The sequence below is a fragment of the Melozone crissalis genome, unplaced genomic scaffold, assembly GCF_028551555.1.
Source record: "Melozone crissalis strain CALT ecotype California unplaced genomic scaffold, PUWL_Pcris_2 ptg000012l_1, whole genome shotgun sequence".
Taxonomy (NCBI): Eukaryota; Metazoa; Chordata; class Aves; order Passeriformes; family Passerellidae; genus Melozone; species Melozone crissalis.
The window spans coordinates 7,443,631-7,465,258 of NW_026535790.1; the positions used below are offsets into that span (position 1 = coordinate 7,443,631).

The 21,628-nt window shown below is 39.6% G+C and overlaps 1 protein-coding gene across 2 annotated transcripts in view; it reads right to left on the bottom strand.

The window, feature by feature from the left end:
- Positions 1-536: 536 nt before the first annotated feature.
- Positions 537-21,628, bottom strand: part of SNX29 (sorting nexin 29) — a 97,299-nt gene continuing 76,207 nt past the window's right edge. Inside the window, exons 21-22 of one of the 2 annotated variants that reach the window (XM_054270941.1) lie at positions 3,009-3,043; positions 2,408-2,461 (exon numbers count right to left, since the gene is read on the bottom strand). In XM_054270941.1, the coding sequence (XP_054126916.1) occupies positions 3,025-3,043 (19 nt within the window). In that variant the 3' untranslated portion in view covers positions 2,408-2,461; positions 3,009-3,024. Of the gene's footprint in view, positions 2,462-3,008; positions 3,044-21,628 lie in introns of both variants that reach the window. The other variant, XM_054270939.1, reaches the window with a different exon arrangement.

Sequence of the window (21,628 nt, forward strand, 5' to 3'; positions counted from 1 at the left end):
GCAGACTGTCATCTTAGCAGCTGATACACAATTCAGCTAAAGTTAACAAAGAGCAATTTGTACATGGTAAACAAGTTTAGTATCTTTATGTGATCTACATACATACTTTAAAAATTACAAGAAGAAAGATAATCAGGAATGAAATAATTTTAAGAGCCAAATGCAGATACAAAAAAGTCCTTTTAAACAACTGAAAAGAAATTCAGTCTGCAGTAAATGAAATTCCTTACCATTTGCAGTTTACTGAATAAGTACTTGAATCTGTGAATTATTTCTTGAAAATGAATACAGCTTCATGTAACAGATACATCACAAAGGTTTCCACACAGTGTTTTCTTTCAAATTTACTTGCAATTCAGTGTTAGTATATGTGCCATATTTCTACTAACCAAGTCTCCACTTTCTGAAAAATGAGTTAAAATTGTTTCAAAGTGGGACCATCATTACAGCTACTTCTCTTTCCAACAAAGACAAGTTAAATCATCAGCAGCGCATCAGGCTGAAGAGTTTGGAGAAGATACTTAACTGCCAATCTACTCACTTTCCTTTCTTCTTAAGTGAGTGTCCCACTGTAACTAACACAAAACACCAACGGTAATTAATTTGTTAATGAATACACAGCACAGAGCTCCCAGGCTGGCCTTTGGGCTTTTCTCTTTGTCTGTGTGGTACCTGTCATCTCTTACTGACTGGGAAATATTGGTTCATTTCTGTGATGTGGTTTTACTTAGTGGTATTTCACCTACTGAAATTTCTGACCTGGAGAGTGAATCCCACTCCTCTCTGCCACATTTTGCTGTTGAGTGCAGTCTGGAAGTTCCACATTTCAGTGCTGGGAACCCTGCTCGGGCAGCGCTGGTGCCACTCCCTGTGGGTAACAAAGCCTTTCTCACCTGAGAGGAGCCACTGGAAACAAATGAACACTGACTTCCCTGAACAGCACTCACTGCTCACAGCACTGCAGAACACAAATTCCAGTTTGCTGGAACTTTATAAAGCACCGAGGTACAAAATCTGTTATTAATCATCAGCTTCTTTTTTTCCTGGAGAATAATATAAGATGTGAAAATTTAATATAATGAATGGATAGTAAAATGACAAGATACATCAATTTAAGTAACGTTATCCAAAAAAACTTCTGAGAGGAATGATGTTCTTACATAAAGGAAAACTAGAACACAATTAATAGAAAATTTGAACATACACTGCTTAAACTTAATGAAGAGAAGAAGATAGCTAAAACATAATTAACTGCCTATGGCAGTGCAGCTAATGGATGCTGAACTGGATTCCAGTTAATCCATTTCAGGACTTTCATCACTTGTAACAATTCTTGTCAATTTTTTAGTTACTCTTACAGTAGTAGCATTACAAATTACTTTTCAGTAAGAGGTGATGGGGAACAGGCACTTTCATTACAGGCAATTTTTAAGTATCACCACGTGAAGGGTATTACAAAATCAGATTAAGAATTCCACCCTGCCCTGTTAATGATGGACTGTTCTGTAACATAAACCACAAATTAATAACAAAATATAATCCAAGACTTAAAAGCACTGTTTTGTACCACATTACTTTTGTGTATCCTTGTGGTGGTTTGTAGAAATGAATAATATTGCACCTGCCTTACAGAAAGACTGAAATTTCACTAAAAATAATTACATTCTCTGATTTTAAAGAATTACTTCCCTCAGATGAATGCTATTGAGACTATCTATCTAGAAATGTACAAAAGCTATTTTTCCACCTGTAATGTTTGTCTCATCATCTGCATGGTGAAGTTTTTTTAAAAACCTTTGTGTGTCAGAGGTTGACAATAAAAAAAACCAAAACAACCCAGTCTTTCTATTTACAAAAGGTAATAAATTAGTGAGGTTCTTTTAAGTACATCCTTCTGACATATTAAGTAGTGATAATCATAAAGGTCCTTCTAAGGAGAAAAAAAAATTGTCTTGACATGAAGCCCACATCTCTCTGGAACAGAAAACTGTACATGGAAAAGGGACAACATAATAGAAACAAGGAATTCATTGTGACAGAAGGACTTCAGAGGAACAAAGGAGAATTTGTGCAGTGCAGCTTTACAAAACAAAGGAAACGCCGAGCAGTTTGCTGAGCTCTCGTGAAGAGCCCTCGTATTCTTTGAGAAAGTGATTGCTGCCTTCCAAAGTAGTTAATCAGGATATGACCCTTGGTAATGAATGTCTCTTTTCAGGATTTAAGTTGATGCAGCTGTAGTCTCTTCAGGAGCTTAAATTATAAATATAGGCTAGGAAGGGATGACAGAAGCACTGCCAGTACGTGCTGCCCACGGCACCAAGGGCAGCAGGGTCAGAGGTCCCCGCTCTGAGGCTCCAGGCTCCGGGGCTCACGGGGGTGGCCGCGGGACAGTCTGGGGAAGCGCGTGCTCACTCTGGAGCGATTGCTTTTGCTCACTGCTTCTCCAGAGGCTGGGATATCACTAGGGAGACAAAAAACAAACACAGAACAGCTCATTTATGTTCTATGGAAATTGTTGTGTAGTTACTTCCAACATGAAAAAAGCAGATGTGTTATGAGAGCCTGGCACATGACTGCGAAGTACAGCACACATCTTCAACACCACGGAATTGCATTCTTTCTACTGGTGTCTCAAGTGTGAATTACAGAATGGGCTCTTTCAGAAATGAGAACTAGTAGAACTTTCAATACTTTATGGAAGATTGCAAGTTACAGGATAAAAGCGGATCTCTATGAGTTGCAGATCAGAAATGGTGGGAAAAGCATTTTGAAGTGATAAAAGTACAAGCAAAATAGACGAGCTTGGATGATGCTCAATTAACGATCCTCTAATCATGGATGGATGTATCATTACATGATGAAGTACATTGGTAATACATCCCTGAATTCTTCAGTCTCTCCTGACCCACAACAGACTACAGTCTTACATGAATGAGCCTTTTGCAAAAGACTCTGAGAAGAAGTACATTAAGTTCAAAAACAAGCAGTAACAGAAAATTCCAGCTTACCTAGGTGATATTCAGGCTATAGACTCCTCGGAAAACTACAGTATAAAGGGATAGCATTGTACTTTTGCCATTCTTTTACACGACTCCACACGGTTTTTAATTAAACTACTTACACACAGACCAATAAATAAAACTAAGTTTTGGATTTAGCAACTCAGCTAAGCAATAAAATTACACAGCATACAAAGTCAAGCTTATTTTCTAAAGTGAAAAACCCCAACTTTATAATATCTATCTTCAGACTATGATAACAAGTCCAGAAAGGAGAAATTGCTCATCTGCACTTCCAGTCATATTAAACAAACACAGACATATTTTAAAACAATCCCCAAAGTTCTCTGTGCAGTTTCTTTTCCTGCAGAGTGACCTTTCTCACAGACAGGCCAGTCCCTCCTGCCAGAGCCACAGGCACACTCATGCCCCATGGAGGCATTTGGAGCACCCACATGGGAGAGATGTCAGCAAAGCAAAAGCCTTTACCAAGTCCTGGGATTGACTGGAAAATTCACTCACAGAGCACTCCTGCAAGAAGGGCAGCTGTCCTGCCCTGCCTTTGGCTTCAGAACTACAGTGGACACACAGCTGCCCCCACAAAGGGAAGAGAAAAACACAGTATGGAAAAGTTACGTTCAGTTCAGATGCTAAGCAACAGAAAATAAAGTTTTGAGGGGTTTTTTAATGGCAGAGTATTTAACTGGTCTAAATTTCTAAGCAGAGAACTCTGAAATAGCTTTAGTTAAAATAATAAAGGATTTTCCTAAAGCAAGATTCACCACATTCCTATTATAGTATTTAGTCTTCCAAGGTAACTTAGAAGTTCTTTGTGTGAAAAAATTCATAAAATACCTGTGACATACCTCCTCCTCCTCTTCAATAACCAGATTAATATGTTAGATCTTTAATTCCTTATTTTCCTTGTCACTAAAATAAAAAGTCTAAAAATTAATTTAGCCTATGTGTTATTAATTCTTGGTAGCCAAAGATAATTGGACTTCCAACTGTGACCCTACAGTTTCTTACTCTGAAACTCAGCGATGCTATCTAAGTTACTGTAGAGAATTCTGATCATGTGAATCCAATTTCAGCTGTGCTCATTACCATGGATTTCTTTTAGTAACATGAATATTATTACTCATAATTTTTATACTATTTATAAAATTGAGCAATGCAGTGTTGATACTGTAATTCTTGTAAAAGAGAGCATGTGACATTGACTTCAGAGGGTTGTGATTTTGTTTTAACACATGTATTTTTCAGAACATGTAAATGTAAAATAATCTAAATATCAAACATATAATGGAATAAAATGAAATGTTCACCTCATTGGGCTTTGCTCATCTAAAGTAGGTTAATTCCCCAGCACAGTGGCCACTGCTGACAGAGCTTTGGCTGTGTGAGGCACAGGGGATCCCTGGCAGGTACAAGGGGTTTACCTGGCAGCAGAGAGCACGAGTGGAGTGCAATTACTGTAATTTGGTGATTGCTTTATGGAAAGCACATTTTAATGCACAAGCTCCTCCTGCTGGCATGTCCCCAAAACGACATCAGTGCCAGCCCAATGGAGCAAAGCTACGCAGAGGGAAAAGGGCAAAAGGGGCAGAAGGAGTTCCCCTAAAATGAAGAGAGATGAATTAATTTCAGTCTGGCAGGGCTGAGGTAATCAGGTCATTTAGGGTAATTACATGAACACCAATGTCTGTGAGCAAAGGACAGAAATTGCAAGTAATTCTGCTAATTTAAATTATGCTACTCCACAACATGATATATCTAATAACTAAATTAGAGATTAATTTATCTTAAATCTCTTAGCTAATTTTTATAATGGCAATCTAAGACACATCATTATCTAATGTAGGTTTACAGAAATCAATGTATAGCTGAGGAATTACAGCTTCATGCATCCAGCATGAAAAGAAAACTGGAGCTGAAATTGAATTGATCAACTTCCATGGAAACAGATGTTCTATGGGGAAAAACTTTCAAGTATTAAAAGAGCCATAAATTTAAAGAGTCTTTCAGCCCCCTTTTCATCCTCCCTTTTTCCCAACTTGATGGGAGAACCACCCATCTCACTTTCCCACTTCAGCTCTGGCTTTCTTGCCAAAATGACCAACCCAAAACACAAGGTAAGCAAGTAGGAGGGAAAGAGTCATCTCCCCTCTATTGTGTCTTCTGTTATTAGATTTAATCATTTAGTTCTGGCCTAGAAGTAGAACAATACCTTCACAGTCTCTGGCACTAACCAAGACACTTTCTAAATGCATTGACAGTTCAAGTGGTTAAATATCCCACCAACTCCTGGGCAGAAGCATGAAGACCTTAATGTGATTCTGTCTGTATTTCTGGCAAATGCACATGAAAATGGAATTGAGACAAATCTTTTTGCCACCCACTGTTTGGGATGAGGAAGGATGAATAAGCCATTACCTACAAGGTTTGCAGATCCTCGTTTGTCACACTCAGTAAAAATAGTCCCTAGGTTAGTCTGGGGGTGCTGAGTTAGCCCCTAGTTGATTGTTTTACTCACATTAAAATACAAATTCAAAATACCTAAATCTAAACCAGGGAGTAGCTGTGCTGCAGTAACTCTCCCAGCCCTGCTCCCCAAGTCCCTGAGGAAAGTTCACTATTTATCTAAGCCTACACCTGTCCCAGCTACACCTGTTTGGCTTTAACAAACATTCTGCTTTTCATTCTGTTCCTTCTGAGCCACAGAAGCCTCAGCAAGGTCCAGGCAGAGAGGCTTGCCAGGCACTGCCCTGTTCAGCAGTGGAATGTCCACATATTAAAGGCTCAAGTTCTTTTCTACATTCTCACCTTGGCCCATTCTGAAGAAAACAGCAACCTGCTGAGGCAATCAATTCCTCCTTCCCACGGGCTCATTGTTTAGCTTTTAAGCATTCCTGATTGATCTGCCCAGCGTTTGTTTGGCAAACGATTCAGTTTCATTGATTTTGTCTTGGTGTCAAGTTCTGCCTGAGGTGCATCTATAGAAAATAGCTTAAAATAACCGGTCCTTTTCATCAGCTGCTGGTTTATTCATACCTTTGATTTATTGTTCTCCCTGTATCCAAATGCAAACTGTATTTTGTGGGGTTTCTTTACATGCTCAGTACATGGAACTGCAGCATTCTCTTGGCTGATGTTGTGAGCGCTTACATGAAGAAATTTATTTCCCATCTCAATGCCTATTCTTCAGGATAAAATTAGAGAGAGAAGTTTCTGATAAAAATAGTATAACATATCTGCAATTGGAGATACTTTTGTATCAGCCAGAGATCAGAGAACAGAATAAGCACATCTTGGGTGTGTAGCAAAGCTCAGGATCAGGCATTTCATGTATCTATCTATAGATCTATCTCACACGTAAATGCCTCTCTGGAGACATTCATAATTCTAGTTTTACTTCAGTTATGTTAAACACTTCATGAAAAAAGGCATTCACTGCCAGGTAAAGTTGGTGACTTTTGCCAGCTTCTTGTGTTATTAATTCTTTGTTAGTCATTATAATAATCTAATTCTGGTAATAACCTCAACACTTAATGTGGTGCTCAGGCAGGCAGCTCCTCAAAAAGGTCCTGCTCAGGAACACCCATATCAGGAGATGCTTATTAGACAATTGAGAACTAATTCTGACTTGACAATGCAACATATCTCAGCACCTTCTGCCAATTAAAATCAAGACACCTGTTTAGTGGCATTATTAACTAAGGTTCTGAATTCATCAAATCATTTCAGATACTGTATTAACTCCTGCTTTGCAGTCAACTGGGTAAAATCCTAGTTCCAGTTGGTGCAGTGTAAAAATAATTGGAGACACATTTTCTGCCACCACTCCCAATTTTGTAGAAATTAAATATAATTATTAATGAGAAACTGTGATCTCCATTTATTAATATAAATGTCTGATTTGGATGTTTAAAGAGTCAGTTATTAACAGAAGAGATAGAAAGACAATCCCTCTATAGCACACTTCAACACTGAAAATCCTGAAGACACTATTAGAGCAAAGTTGTCAGGTTACAAACTGAATAATCAAGATTAGATCTGAAATGAAATTTCAAGAAATGAAAAGCATTAATTCTAATACTCTGTCCAACCATTTGGTTAATCTACAGCTCCTTTACTTCCACATACACACTTCTATACTCATGGTGTATTTGATCTCTTCTTGCAGTAAAATAATGACACATAATCGTGTTTCTGTTTGTTACAATTCAAATTACCCTGACTTGAACATTCACATGCTACAATTCAGTTTCCATAACAGCATGAAGACTTTCTTCATCAACATCTTCACTGTCATTTGAATTTTCCTGTAAACCATGACACTGTACATGACTCTCACAACACAACATTTTTCCCCACTAACTTCATTTTGAAGTTGGCATACTGAGATGGTTACTGTATCTAATAGTTCTATGACTGAATAATATCTGTGTTCTACACTCTTTCACTCAGGAAAGGCTCAGAACCCTGCAAAGGTGACCTTTCATCACTTTCCATCTAAGCAATACTCAATACTCTCATTCCTGGACATTGAAGTGCACAATGGGAATGGTGACTCCCCAGGTTTTGTGATGGCCCAGACAGAATAAGGGAATGCATGGACACTGTGCTCTGGCAAACAACCCCTGCCCAGCTAACTAGGAAGTCAGAGACCACTACTCACATATTTACATTCATTTATAACTTAAATATTTGGTTTTTGCATTCCTGTGCCTAGTTGAAAGGCAGGAAGTTTGGCTGTTCCATCCATTTCCATCTGGAAATCACCAACATTGAGCTCTACTCATTCTTCTCCTGTCAGGGGTGGCTCTGTGTGAGCAGCACATCCACCACCCCCATTTTGAAATCCTCAAAAGGGGATTTCATGAACAAGTGGTTCAGAAGCAGAACATGATCCAGGGTTGTTTATGTAATAACAAAAGGTGAGATTTGCTTTCAGAGCAGTGTTCAGTTCCTGGATTTGGGTTTTCCTGCTAATAATTATCTTTAAGGAAAGCACAGATAGCTATAATACATTGTTATTGAAAATATTGAGGAAACTGAAGACAGAGGACGTGCATTAGGATTCACAATGCATCATACATGAAAATAAACTAAAACTTCTGTTTGGCAAGTAGCAATTTCCACGTGCTGAGGCAGCAGTGCATTACCAGGCAGGCACTTCCTCCCTATAGTCACAAACTGTTTGCACACAATGGTTTTGACATGGAGGGCAGACAAATTTAATTACCAAATGAGCTTTTAAACAGCATATAATCAATACAATTGGCATTGGGCATAACAACAAGGTTTACAGCAAATGCCTTCTCAGACACCAGGACACCAGTAAAGCCAGTGGAGCCAGTAAAAGTAGTTAAGTATTAACACCCCTGAGCTCTCCACACCTAGTTTACACAGCACACAAAATGCAAATAATGAATCATGTTCCATGCCAAGCATTGGGGAGGAAAAAAAAAAGGAAAAAAGAAAAAAAAAAAGGTTTATCGTCTCCTCCAATTTGCTTAATTTTACTAGTATCACAGATCACAGAGAGGAAAAATCTGAAAGCTTAAAATATTTCTTCTTATCTGTTCATCCCTATCATTTACCTGATCCTGAGCTCACTAATGTACTGAGACTAATGGCAGTAAAAAACTTGGTGCATATTCCTGCCTTACTTTACCACATCAGACCTTCAGCCTTCAACACCCCCTGATTTCAGCACCTGGGAAGAGCAGCAGTTCCCCAGTCTCCAGTTTTTCCATGGATTCAGGAGCAAACAGCTCCTGGTGCTTGAGCTCTGCCTGGGCCATGGCCCTGCTGGAGCCAGCTGGCTGCTGTGTCCCTGCTCAGGGGCTCTGTCCCTCCACTGTCCCCAACTCTTTTCTGATTCCAATTCAGCCAGGCACGAATATCTGCCCCAAAGCACTGGCAGGTGCAGCTTTCAGTGAGTTTAAACAGTCTCCAAAGGAATAACGTGCTCTTTGCTTGGGTTTTGCCAGTAAACTGCCCATCATAAAAAACTGCACAATTACCATCACTCCTTTATTTTAAAGGATAAGACCCTTCTTTTAAAATTACCATGGAAGCAAATGGAATGATGGAGAAAAGTTGTGATCAAAACAGGTTGTTTTGATCTTCCAAGGAAGTGCTTCAGTTTTAATTGCTCCATCAAGTTAAGAGGTATCAGCTGCTTCTCTGAAGTATCTTCATTTCTCATGAAGATTACACATGATATTAACATGTGCAAAGGCAGGAGAGAGCTGTTGTGACCATTCTCAGAGACCGATTTATATCAATGTCACAATAACAGCTATGAATATAAAAAAAAAATGAACAAACTTAGAAACTGCTCCAGGAATCATAATCATAACTTTTCTGGAAAATATGGTGACAACAGTAACATGAAGAACACTGCTCTACAGCAATCACTCCTTCTGGGTTTTATTTTTTAAATACTAAGGGCATGTTATTGCATTCCAGCCATAAGCTTGATACTTATAGCGATCCATGACCTAAAAACCTCAAAAATATAGGCCATAATCTCAGCCCCTGGGAGCTTTTAAATTATTCTTCATTTTAGCCTATTATTCAGTATTCCTAAGATAAAAAAAGAAATTCCCACTGACTTGGATAAGCCCATAGAAAAAAGTACATCTGCACCTGGCAACATAATCACAGGGTTGAGACTTGGTATAGTGGAATTAGATCTGTGCTCTCTAAATAAACAAAAGTAATCAGGATGGGGAAATATGTAAATAAATGAGTACCATCAACAGAATAACAAGGGAAATGAGGACTTTGTTCTTGGTAATGAAGACAGGAACTAATGTTTACATTTAATCCAAGACAGAAAAGGAAGCTCATGGAAGAATGCACTGCCTAGTAAATGACTACAGGAGCCAGCTTGGGATGCAACAATCCTGATGGATTAGACAGAAACGAAACAAGCATCAGGCTGGCCAGCAAAAAGGTGACCACAGTAATCAGCAACCAAAATCACATTTTCTGTTTAATCATATTTTAATTATTTTCTCTGTAAAATGAAAATGTCTGTGATAAATGCAGCTCATCCTTTTTTTCATCATGACTCCAAATTAGGTTAACAGGCAGCAAAATTTGCTACTGACTCCAGTGGGAGTTCAATGCACAGTGCATCGCTGGCCAGGAGCTCCTGAAATTTGACGTCAGCTCTCCAGGTTCACAACCTTTAAAATGTGTATCATCTTGGTCCTTCTATAATTCAGAACTTTGCCAGAGTTCAAAATAAAGATAAATCAGATTTGCAATAATATGTGCCAGAATATTAGAGAAGAATCAATTCAGGACAGCAGTGAGCAGCCATGGCTGTGTCACTGCTGGCAGCCACTGCAGTGCAGCTCCAGGGCTGCAGTGACATTGCTGCAGCTGGGAGCTGCTGAACCTTCTCAGTTCCAGCTCCTGGAGAAGCCTGGGAATGGCTGCTGCTGCCCAGAGAATCTGCTTCTGGAGGCCAGCTGAGCTTTGTCCCAGAAGGAAGCTAGCAAAGGATCACAGGATGACAGGCACTTCCCTCATTACCTATGAAATCCCCCTCTTGTTTCTTTGAGTTTTGTGGCTTTTGGCCACATGAAGATTTTGCTGTTAGGAAGAACAGCCAGCTTTGACAGAGGACATCTTATGGCTCCAGATCCATTTTGAAGTAACCAGTGACTCCCTTTCCCTGCTTTGGCAGCTCAGTGAAGCCCCTGGTCAGTGCCACAGGTGCTCATGCCCAGCACCAGGCTGTGAGATGGAGCAGAATTTTCTCTCTGTTGGGGAAGCTGTGCTTTGCCAGCAGAACAGCCCCAGCAGACAGGAGGGGAGGTGTGTGCCTGCAGCTCCCCTGTGCTGGCCTGAGCAGCAGAGAGAGAGGCTTTGTGCCCTGCTCAGGTGACACAGAACCTGAGTGCTGTGACAGCCCCACAGGCAGACAGGAACCCTTCTCACCTTATCCCTCCCCTGTGCTCAGCAATGCTGGGCACTGGATTTTCTTGGCGTCTTTAGGATTTAGATGCATTTTGACTCAGCTGCAGCCCTAACAGTGAAAATATGATACAATATTCAGTCTGCAAACCAACACCATTTTCTCACCTTTTGGTCATACCTGACTGTTCTCAACAGCTGATGCTTTAGGATTTCTCTCTCTTATTATGCAGGAGCCTTCTACTGAAAGGTTTCCAACAGAGTCAGACATTTAGAGCTGTTCAGTGTATATATATATGATTTACCAGATTTACTGTATTATAACTAATAAATTAAATCTCTTATAAATAATTAACTTATGAGTCCTTAAAGATCAGAATAAAATTTGAGAAACAAGATTTCAGAGGTCAGATAGACACAGAATAGCAAGAAATGGACTTGGCTGTTTGCAAGGCCCGTATTTCTGACTTTCAGACCCAAAGATTAGCAGGTGTCTTTTTAACACATGAGTTTTACTAAACTCTTAAGTGTAATTGTGTTACACTTCTAAAATCTTAAACTAAAAATAAACCTTCATACTGCTGTTGGTAATCAAACTGTGAAGCAATGTGTAATTAATATGTGAAGATTTAAAGAAAAATTACTTTGGTCTGCTCTTGTAGATGGTGATCCCCCCATCCCAGTACAAATCCTTTCTGGAATTTGTTTAAAACCAGGTTATTTGAGCAAGAGGAAACTGAAGAAGGCTGTTTAGTGATAGAGCAGATCTGCATTAGGAAATGAGCAGCTCCATCCTCCCAGAGCAGCAGAGCCTGGTGTCAGACTGAGGCAGTGAATCCACAAGGTTCTCTCTGGGTGCTGTCCCTGGGCCATGCAGGGTCAGGGTGGATTCCTGAGCCACCCCTGCTGCTGCACACGGACCAGCACTGGCTCAGGATGCTGCCACTGTTGTTCTGCACAGACCTCAAGAGTTCAGGTCATCTGGCCTTTCTGAACTGACATTTGGCCTCATTTGTATCTACAGAGCAGGTATTTGGAGACCTCTGAAACAGTCTAAAGTAAAAACAAACCAGCCAAAATCACCTTCTTTACCCACTGGGTAATGATGTGAAGGGCTATGGCAGGGAAGGAAAGCTGCATACTATGAATTTTTTGTTATTAATAGACAAGTACCTCTAATTACATCGAGTTATTCTAGGACATTTCAGCTAACTGCTCATGAATTCTGCTCCCACCACACAAGTACCAAACATATTAAAAATATACCACAAAAATAGGATCTGTAATACAACAGAATTGAATGGATTATGTTTACAGCTGGCAGATAAGCAAAACCAGGGAACAAAGCTTCTGTAGGATGTTTTGAATTTCAGTGATGGCCTGTAGCTAATTCCTGCTGTTTTCACAGGAAAAACTGATGGCTGCTGCAATATTTTTCAATACAAGTTCAAATAAGGAAAAGAAATAACCCACCTCCTTTTGAAAAACTGTGCAGTTGGGTATAAACAAGCTTGTTATGGTCTGGATTAAAGCCAAGTACATGCAAAGTACAAAGATACCTCCCTTATGAAGATTATTTGTTTTATTATTTGAAGGGATGCATCCATTTATCCATTACTGTCAGAGGTGCACAGAAAGGAGCATGAATAAGCACTGGAAGACTGCAATATAAGATGTATAAACAGATTGCTCTAAACCACAGTTTCATGACTATTCCTTACTGCTTCATATGCTAAGAGAAAGGAATAAAGTTTATTTTCCATCCTCTGCATAGCCTCTTTCATTCCTCAAAATCTCTTCCAATCTCTCTGTTGGAAAAGTAATTAAACTTAATCTTTGGTTTTATTCGCAGTGAAATAAGCATTACAGAATAATTTTTCTTGCAATACTCCAAATCTAACAGCTACATGAAGAGGAAAAAAAAGTCATGTTGTTTCATTAGCAAATTATTTTTTAAAAAATCATTCTACTAATTCTGCCATTCAAGCAATTATGTAAAATTTACATATGGGAATACATTTGCACACACTCATTCTGATTTAAAGAACAGTGCATTTTCAATAATTATTCCCCTTTTTTCCCCTGCATAACAGATTTCTCAAGGGCAATTGCTCTCAGATATTGACAGTTCAGGGGATCTGGAGCAAACATCATAAACTCATGTCTGAGAGCTCAGCTGGCAATACCTCTGACAATGCATTACAGAAATCCACCATTTGCACTGTTTGCAAATGCCATCCTGTGCCAAAAGTGCTTGCAGATGTCACAGAGAAGCGCCCAACATGGAAAAGGCCCTTGGCTGAATGCAGAGCAGCTCCTGGTACCCCAAGGCCTGGTGTGCAGGGGACAAACACCAGCAGTGCTCTGGGACGGTCACCAGGCCGGGACTTCCAGGGGCCATTCATTGGTTTTCTGCACCAGAAACCCTGGAAATGCCATTTTGCACTTCAGAGTGTCAGAAAGGCAGCTTGGCGACACAGCAAAGGCTGGTTGGGAACTGAAGAGAGAACAGAGCTGTGGCCTGACCACAAGGAGACAGAGCCAAGCTGGCAGGGCACAGAGCTCAGACCCTGCTTCCCAAACAACAAATCCCCAAATCTGCTCTCCCTGCAGGTGCTGCCTTGGTGATCCAATGCACAAGTGCTGGTCTGGGAGTAGTTCTACTCTCCCACATTTCAGAAACTCCCACAAGAAAAGTGATTTTTCAATGGTCTGTGTTGTTGGCAAGCATCTCTATCAAGCTTCCCCTGTTAATTGAATTCAAGCTGAAAATGTGAAATTAAAGCTTTCTCTTGATCATACACACTGAATTTCCACAACTGGTCTGTACCAGTAGTCATATGTTATAGACTGTGTCTATCACTTTCACGACTCCATGTAAGATTTTACTAAGTAGGGAATTAAACTCACAAATCTCCAGACTGGGGTTAGGTCACACTAACATAGTTTAAGTAATATATTTTGCCATGCAGACTGGTTGAAGAGAGTAAGAAGCCCCTAAGTCCCTTTCAACACATCAGAGAAAACCAGGAGCAGAAATAACCTCAGTTTTGTGAGAATAGCATGGCTTCAAAAACATCTAAGTGCCACAATTTCATGCTATGCAACTTCTAAATATATTATAAATACAATATATATGATAAATACAGTATTATTTGGTTTGGTTTCTTTCAGTTCCATTAATCAGTTTCTATTCATTCTATGAACATATATTTAAAGAAATAATTCCCTCTTCAGCTGTATATTTCAAATTCTAATTTCAAAAACCAGCACTAGAATAGCAGTGGGCTATGAGAACTTACCAATAAGGGAAGCTCAGCATCCCATGTGCCCTGAGCCCTCCTGCCATCACACCTACCTGCACCCTGCTTCCAGCTGCATGGGGAATGGAACTTGAGGAATTTCTCCTCCTTCCAGCACTGTGCCATTGCCACAGAGGGCTCAGCTGGGGATCCAGGCTGGCTGGGTGCAGGGGCTCAGCACATCCTCCCAGGGGAGCCCCCAGGGCCTGGTCCTGAGGAGCAGGAGAGGCAGCTCAGGGTTCTGGATCCCAGATCCATCTGCACTTGCACACAGACTGCTCTGGCTGGCCAGATGGCTTCTTACAAAACAACATGTTCACATCAACAGTGTTCAAAACACTTTCTGCTGGAAACTTGTTTTCTGTCAGGGACCTGCAGATGGTTCCCTTCCCCTACCTGTAAGTTCTCCAAAATACATCTCCTGAACTGGCTGTTATGCAATCTTCATATGCTGAGATTTGACTGTGAATATCTGAAGCTGGCAATTTTCTTAAAATAAGCTCCAGAAAGAGAAACTTAACAAGCAATTATAGATCAGCTAGTTTAAATGCAGCTGTAGAATAAATATTACAAACTGTTTTGCAGGATTTAGTAGGCCAAAAAGTAAGCTTTAAAAATTACAAATTCATTACAGGGAACTCATGCAGATTTGGGTAAGGCCAGGAAATTGGCTCAAGAAGGGCAAATATCGTGAAAAGAACATTACAGCTCCACCAGAGGTGTCTGTGAGGTGTGCACGTGACACAGTGAGACACCTGAGCCAGCCCTGAGCAACTGCGCAGTAAATGGCTCCTACCATCCACATGTCCCATTATGCAGTCATACAGAGGCAATTTAGTGTACTCTCACCTGCTCTGCAGCTAAAAAAATATACTGAGAAAAAAATTATCTTCACACCAAATTAAAATATTCACTTTGATTTTTTTTTTTTTGGCTCTTTGATGACTTGGATGCCACATCAAAATATGCATTACAATGCAACATAATTCTATATGTTTGTGGGTTTTTATGTTGCAAATTCAGTGCCTATTTTAAAACACTGTATTAATTTTGGGGGGTTTGATTGAAAAGGGACAAAAAGACACAGTTTTGGTAGTTCAAAGTGTAAGAGGTCCCACATGCTGGAAGGCAGACACTGTCATGCAGCAAGGACAGCAAGAACACAGAGGCATCTGCACTGGCTTCCACTCCCAGCATTTTAGCACATTCTCAGCTATTGATTGACCAAGTTGCAAACTCCTCTGTGCTCTCTTGCTCTGAAAAAGTCAATTCCAGCAGAATAATGGAGCAAATTGTTACAGACAAAGAGGATAACTGGGAAATAAACTGTCCAGACACGTCTAGCCCTAGTTACTAGAAAAATAAGGATAACACATAGAAAAAAAAGCTTTTTCATTAAATTAGGTGCACCATTGAAGCAATTTTTAACAAGAATCCTACTCAATCATGCCAAAAACTGGTTTACATAGTAAAAGGAAATAACTAGACAATTGCAAAGATATTAAAAGCTTACTTTTACTAGCTAGCTTCCTTTACAAATTATGCCTACTTGTTAATGAACAAAACAGAATCTGAATCTTTAATAATTACTATTATTTGAAGGGAAGAAGAAACAAAATGCCCTGTTATATTTCTTAGCTATTCAAGTAGAAATATGTTCAAACTTTCACCAGGAAAGTTTGTATCAATCTTGTAGAGATGTCAAACTCCTTCAAACATTAAAATTTTGATGCCAATGTTCTACAGCTGTCAGTAATCAGGTGCAGACAAAGAGTAATGGAGAGCAGGTTTACACACATCGGTTTGTGTTGACTGTTTTCATGGTTGTGCTTTGCAACTCTTGACTCATTATTTTGCATAAGAACTAAAACGTGCATTTGCTTTATCCCAGATTTAGGTACAACACTGTGGCATTGCTTTTGGAGACAAACACAGCACCAAGAGCTCTTTAACCCAGCACAGAGCTGCAGAACAGACAATCTGGGGAGTGGGGCTGCCACTGAGGCTCTGGGCAGGCCTGGCAGAGCTGGTCTGGCACAGACTGAGCAGCAGCCACAGCTGAAAGGCAAAACCACAAAGCCCACGGTGCCAATGTGCTCCCAGCCAAGCACTGCCCTGCCCAGGAGGGGCCCTGTCCCCAAGGGGTTGGCTCCCAAGGCACAAGGACCTCCTACCTACATCCTCCCACAGAGTGCATGCACAGTAACCTGACACAGACAATATCACAAATATCACATGGACCTCCTGCCTACATCCTCCCACAGAGTGCATGCACAGTAACCTGACACAGACAATATCACAAATATCACATGGACCTCCTGCCTACATCCTCCCACAGAGTGCATGCCTTAGCCCTGGAGAATGAGCACAGTAAATTGACACAGACAATATCACAAATATCTGCATTGTAAGTATTATTAAAATTGCCACCTGGATTTGATTTTGTATTTGTGTGTGCCCCACACATGCACATTTCATAATTTCATATATCTGCTAACACTATCATGATACCAATGAATAGTTGTAGCAAAGTTTGAGAATTGCACAAAGAAATTGTTTCCTACTGAGGAAATCCAGATTCTAGGGTTTCAGGATGAGTAGAGTCCATATACTGCTGAATGGAGAGGATCAACAAATAAATTACCTCAGAATCTACTAAATGTTTACATCAGCAAAAAACTTATTTTAAAGTATGCAGACTTCATGAAGTTGAAGATAAAAGACCCTGTGCATTTTCCAGGTTTCCAGTACTTAAAAATAAAATCATCCTGAATTCTGCTGAAGGCACTTCACAAGAATATATTCAGGCTATGAAACAGAGAGAATGGAAGCTTGCAGAGCTGAGGATTAAAGGATGAGAGGCAGTTTTGTCCCAACACAGGGAACAGCACTGAATGCCCACCAAGCTGGTCAGATAACCCAAGCAGAGGGATCTCCCCTTGCCAGGCACTGACACTGCTCTGTACAGGGAGCAGCACTGAATGCAGAATGCTCACTGCACCAGACCTTCCCACCTCAGCATCCTGCATGGAGCTGCACCTTTATACACTGTGAGAATATTCTCAAATACCAGAATCACTCATATATATTTTTTTCAAGGCTTGTTTTCAGAAGACAAAATACCTTCCTACATAGTGTTTAAATAAAAATTCTGTGCCTATGGTGAACACCTTTGGTTGCCAGCTCAGTTACCACTGCTATTTCAAAAAACGAAAAAAATCCCGATATCTTTCTAATGAAATGGCTTCTTCTATGTGTGCATAAAATGCAGTAAAGTAAAATAAATCCTGTCTAACTGCTCTCTTTTTCTACATTCTTTTCCATCATTTTCCCTTTTTCACCTCATTTTAACATATATTCTCTTCAATCAATCCAAACTGCTTCACTCAGTCTCTTGCTCCTGTTACATTTTACAGCACTCCTCTACTCTTATTCAACTCATTTATTCTTGTATTCCCTCCTTTCTCCAGTTTTCTCTCTATAATAATTCACACTGACAACCACAAGACTGTCACCCACTAAAACCCAGCTATGGTTTGCTCCTGTTTATGCCCAATTATTCTCTCAACAAACTCCTGTGCTAAGTTGTTTCTATGTTGGTGAGTCAAACCTCTGTTGTCCAGAAATCATCATTCCCACAGCACCCCATGGAAACCAATTCCCTCCTGCATTAACAACATCAAGTCATCTCTTTCAAATCAATTCACCTGCTCATGTTTCAGTTTGCCCTTGTTTCACATTTCCTTTATTACAATATAGGCCTCAAGTCCCTGTTGACTCACTCTGGTTTTCAGCCACCCAGACCTCAATCACAGTGACACTGCCCAAGCCCAGAAAATCCTGAGCAAATCCTACTCAGTATTTAACAATTTTTTATTCTATTGCTCTACCTTCCCAAATATATTTTGTGAAAAAATCCAGTATTTTCAGTACTCCTCCAGGCTGGAAATCTCATTTGAAAGTTCCTACTGATCAAGTCACTCCAGATAAAAGAATGACTGGTGAACAACTGCACTGCTGCAGTCTGGACTTTTCCTGTTTTATGCACTGCTGTTAAATTAATTTAAACTAACATCTTGACACTGTGCTCTGCCCTTTAACATGTTATGATAATGACATTTTCTTGGGTTAAATTCTATTCCTGTATGTCATTAATTCAATATATTAACCAGTGCTGATAATCAGAAGGGAATAAAGTAAGAATATTGATAGAAACCACAGTGCTTATAAGAAAGGTGCAGCAATTCTATATTTGAATGTCAGGTGCAGCTGTCATATGGCTCATCAGACAAGACCGTCTTTATTCTTTTACTCACTTAGGACAACCACACCACACTAAAAGAAAAGGTCTAAAGATGGCTGTCAACATAGCTGAAAGCAAAGAAAAAAAAGTAAACTGATTGTTCCATACTTTATCCCAGAGTAAAGTGCTTTCATGCTATCAAGAATGAGGACAGGACTTTGAAGTTCTGCACACTTAACTATATTAGCATTTCCAGCATTCCACTTTTCATAGCCCAGATGCAAAAATTTGTTCCAGATCCAAAAATGGCATAAGGAGCTTTAAAAAATATTGGATCCATTGTTTATGAGTTAGGTGGGAACAAAATAGAAGCAGGATTTTTCTGTGTGTTTAAAACTAGAAACAGTTTCTGATTTAGCTCACCAAATCCACCTTGGCAACTCTCTGCCAGACACGAGTGTGCAGTAAACATGCTGACAGGAATGGTGTGCCCAACCTCCAAAGTGAAACTTTCTTTCCTGGCTCCAGAGCCCATTTTTTGCTACCAATTTCAGAAACACCTGCTCAGTGCAGAAATGCTTGAATGTATAAAGAATTCACTTTTTAACAGGGGAGTGCATGTGACTTGTAACCAAGGAAACAGGATCACTGCTGTAATGACACAAAACTTAACTGGCTCTGTGTTCTTTTATCAGAAAAATCTTACTATCTTCTTGCACTCCTACAAGTTCACAAACCTCAGAATTTAGAAACCCTGTCTTTTGCTAAGGACTTGCTGAGTTTGTTGGCAAGCAGCAAAGGAGATAGGAGGGAGGATGTGCTGCCGAGAATCACAACTCATCCCTCAGAATGATCCTTCATTACAAAGCCTGTTGTTAACTCTGAGCAAAAAGGGTAGAAAGTAATGAAAGAATTCATGGGGCCCAATGAAAAAAAATAAACATTCTAAAACATCCTGATCCAGCCAGTTCCTTGCAAAAGGCAGATGGGAATTGAACATCACAAAATGCACAGCACAGTTAAAAGCGCCTTTTGTACAGCACTGAAGTTTGCTCTTACATTAACCATGGCTGTTTCAACATACTCTGTTGTTCCAGAGCTTTATAAATTGTGTGATTATAAAGGAAACCAATATTCACCAGTTAGCAACACACAAAGTGCTTTAGAACTGTTGCTGTCAATCTACTTGCTTTCTATTTTTGTCCCATTTTTTCAATCAATGCAATGGAGAGCATTTCCTGTACATTCCTACACATGGAAAAGAAATATCATAGCATAGCCTCTCTGTCATTTGTTTCATAATTTTAAACATAATTCTTATTTTCTCAGGCAGCATTAAGCAAAAGTTTATTCCAAGGTGACTGTAAAGATCACAAGCCCTCAAATGTTTCCAATGGTGACTGGAGACTATTCAATCCTTGTACAGTATGCACTAAATTATTCTTCTCATAAGCACTGTAAAGGTCACTCTGAATATAAAGAAGCATGATAAAAATCTAATTGATGGAAATATGCTCATAAACACCTATTTGTGAGGCCTGTTGAACAATTCATAGCAATTAACTCAGCAAAGCAAGCCTCACTGTCTTTATTGAGATGGTAATTGGTGTAAGTCACACTATTTCAAAGTGAAGTGATTCTTTTTTCTTTTTTTTTATGGTACAGCTCAACACTGGGGCAATAAATACAATACATAAACCCCTTCAGTGTTATGGAGCTGCTGAAGGGCACCCCAGCTTTACTGAGCATCACACCAAGACAAAAATGCCAAACACCTTTCCTTTGAGGTGTCTCAGTCCTGGAACACTGCAACACTGAGGTGTTTCATTAGGGTGAGCTTGGAGGGATGTGTTTCTGTAATACTCTCACTATTGCCCACCCCTGCAGGACTAAGTCCTTGCAATTGTACTTCTGAATACCCAAACACTTCTGACTCAGTGGTGCAAGACTGAGAAAATGCAAGTGAGAGCAAGAAATGGTAGCAAAAGGAAGAAAACTTCAAGAGACATAACCAGATTCTTTCACCTGAATAAAACTTATTTGCATTGGGCACTGCTGGCAAATTTAATAAGACCACCTGCTGGAAAAGAAACAACCTATAGAAATGCAGCTGAGAGAAATAAAGAACTAAGAAAACCAAACAGATTTTCTAGTCCTTTTTACTTTAACAATTGAGAAGAAAATCAGCAACTACAAAATAGTTTTAAAGATACCAAAACATATATTCTGACTCCAAATTTTGACTTTTAGTTTTTATCTGACATGTAAAGGATTACAATGTTTTGATAAAGGCATATCTTGGTTATTCTACATGCCTCATGCAAATCAATAGGGACTATGCAAAATATTCTTCCTGATCAAAAAACATCATTTAAATTCCAGGGAGCAGTTACTTGACTGCTAACTTCTGTAAAACTACCAACAGCAGAACCAAGCTGAAGTCAGCAAATATCCTAAGTGCTGATGGTATTTGGAATATATTTCCATTTGCAGCAACTGTCTGAAGATTGGGACTGCTATTAATGGTATTGACATGGTAACTACCCTTCCCCAGCTCAGGTTTGAGATTTTAGAACCTGTTCCAACCATTTAAAAAGACAAACCACTGGTAAGAACAAAATCAGAGGATGCAGGACAGCTCTTTACCCTTTGCAAAGCAGCAGCAGAGTTGCAGTAAATGCTCCCTGACACACTAGAATAATCAATGGGAATGTGTTTCAGTTTTTCAAGTCCTATACAAAGCTTTAATTATTTCACAAATCACTTGTCAAAGTCCAGATCAATCCATTGTAAAATGAAAACCTACAATCATATCATCTCCATATGTTTGGATAAAACCAGCTGTATAAAGCCAAATGATTCCAGTAAGCCTGAAGTACCAGTGTTTATCCACAGGTACTTACTATATTCAACCTCTCTTGCTTTTAACATCAGGCATCCCATGTCTCTTTATTCCTGCATTTTCTTGCCCACTTTATCCCTCTTTCTATTCCTCCTGATGTATTTTTTTCTTTCCTCTTTTCCCTCTCAGCTACCCAGAGCAGGGAAAGGAAAAATCTAAGACATTTGAAGAATGCCATGTAATACACATCTTCAATACGTGCAAAACCACAGAACACAACAGGCAATTCTTGCAGCAGGGA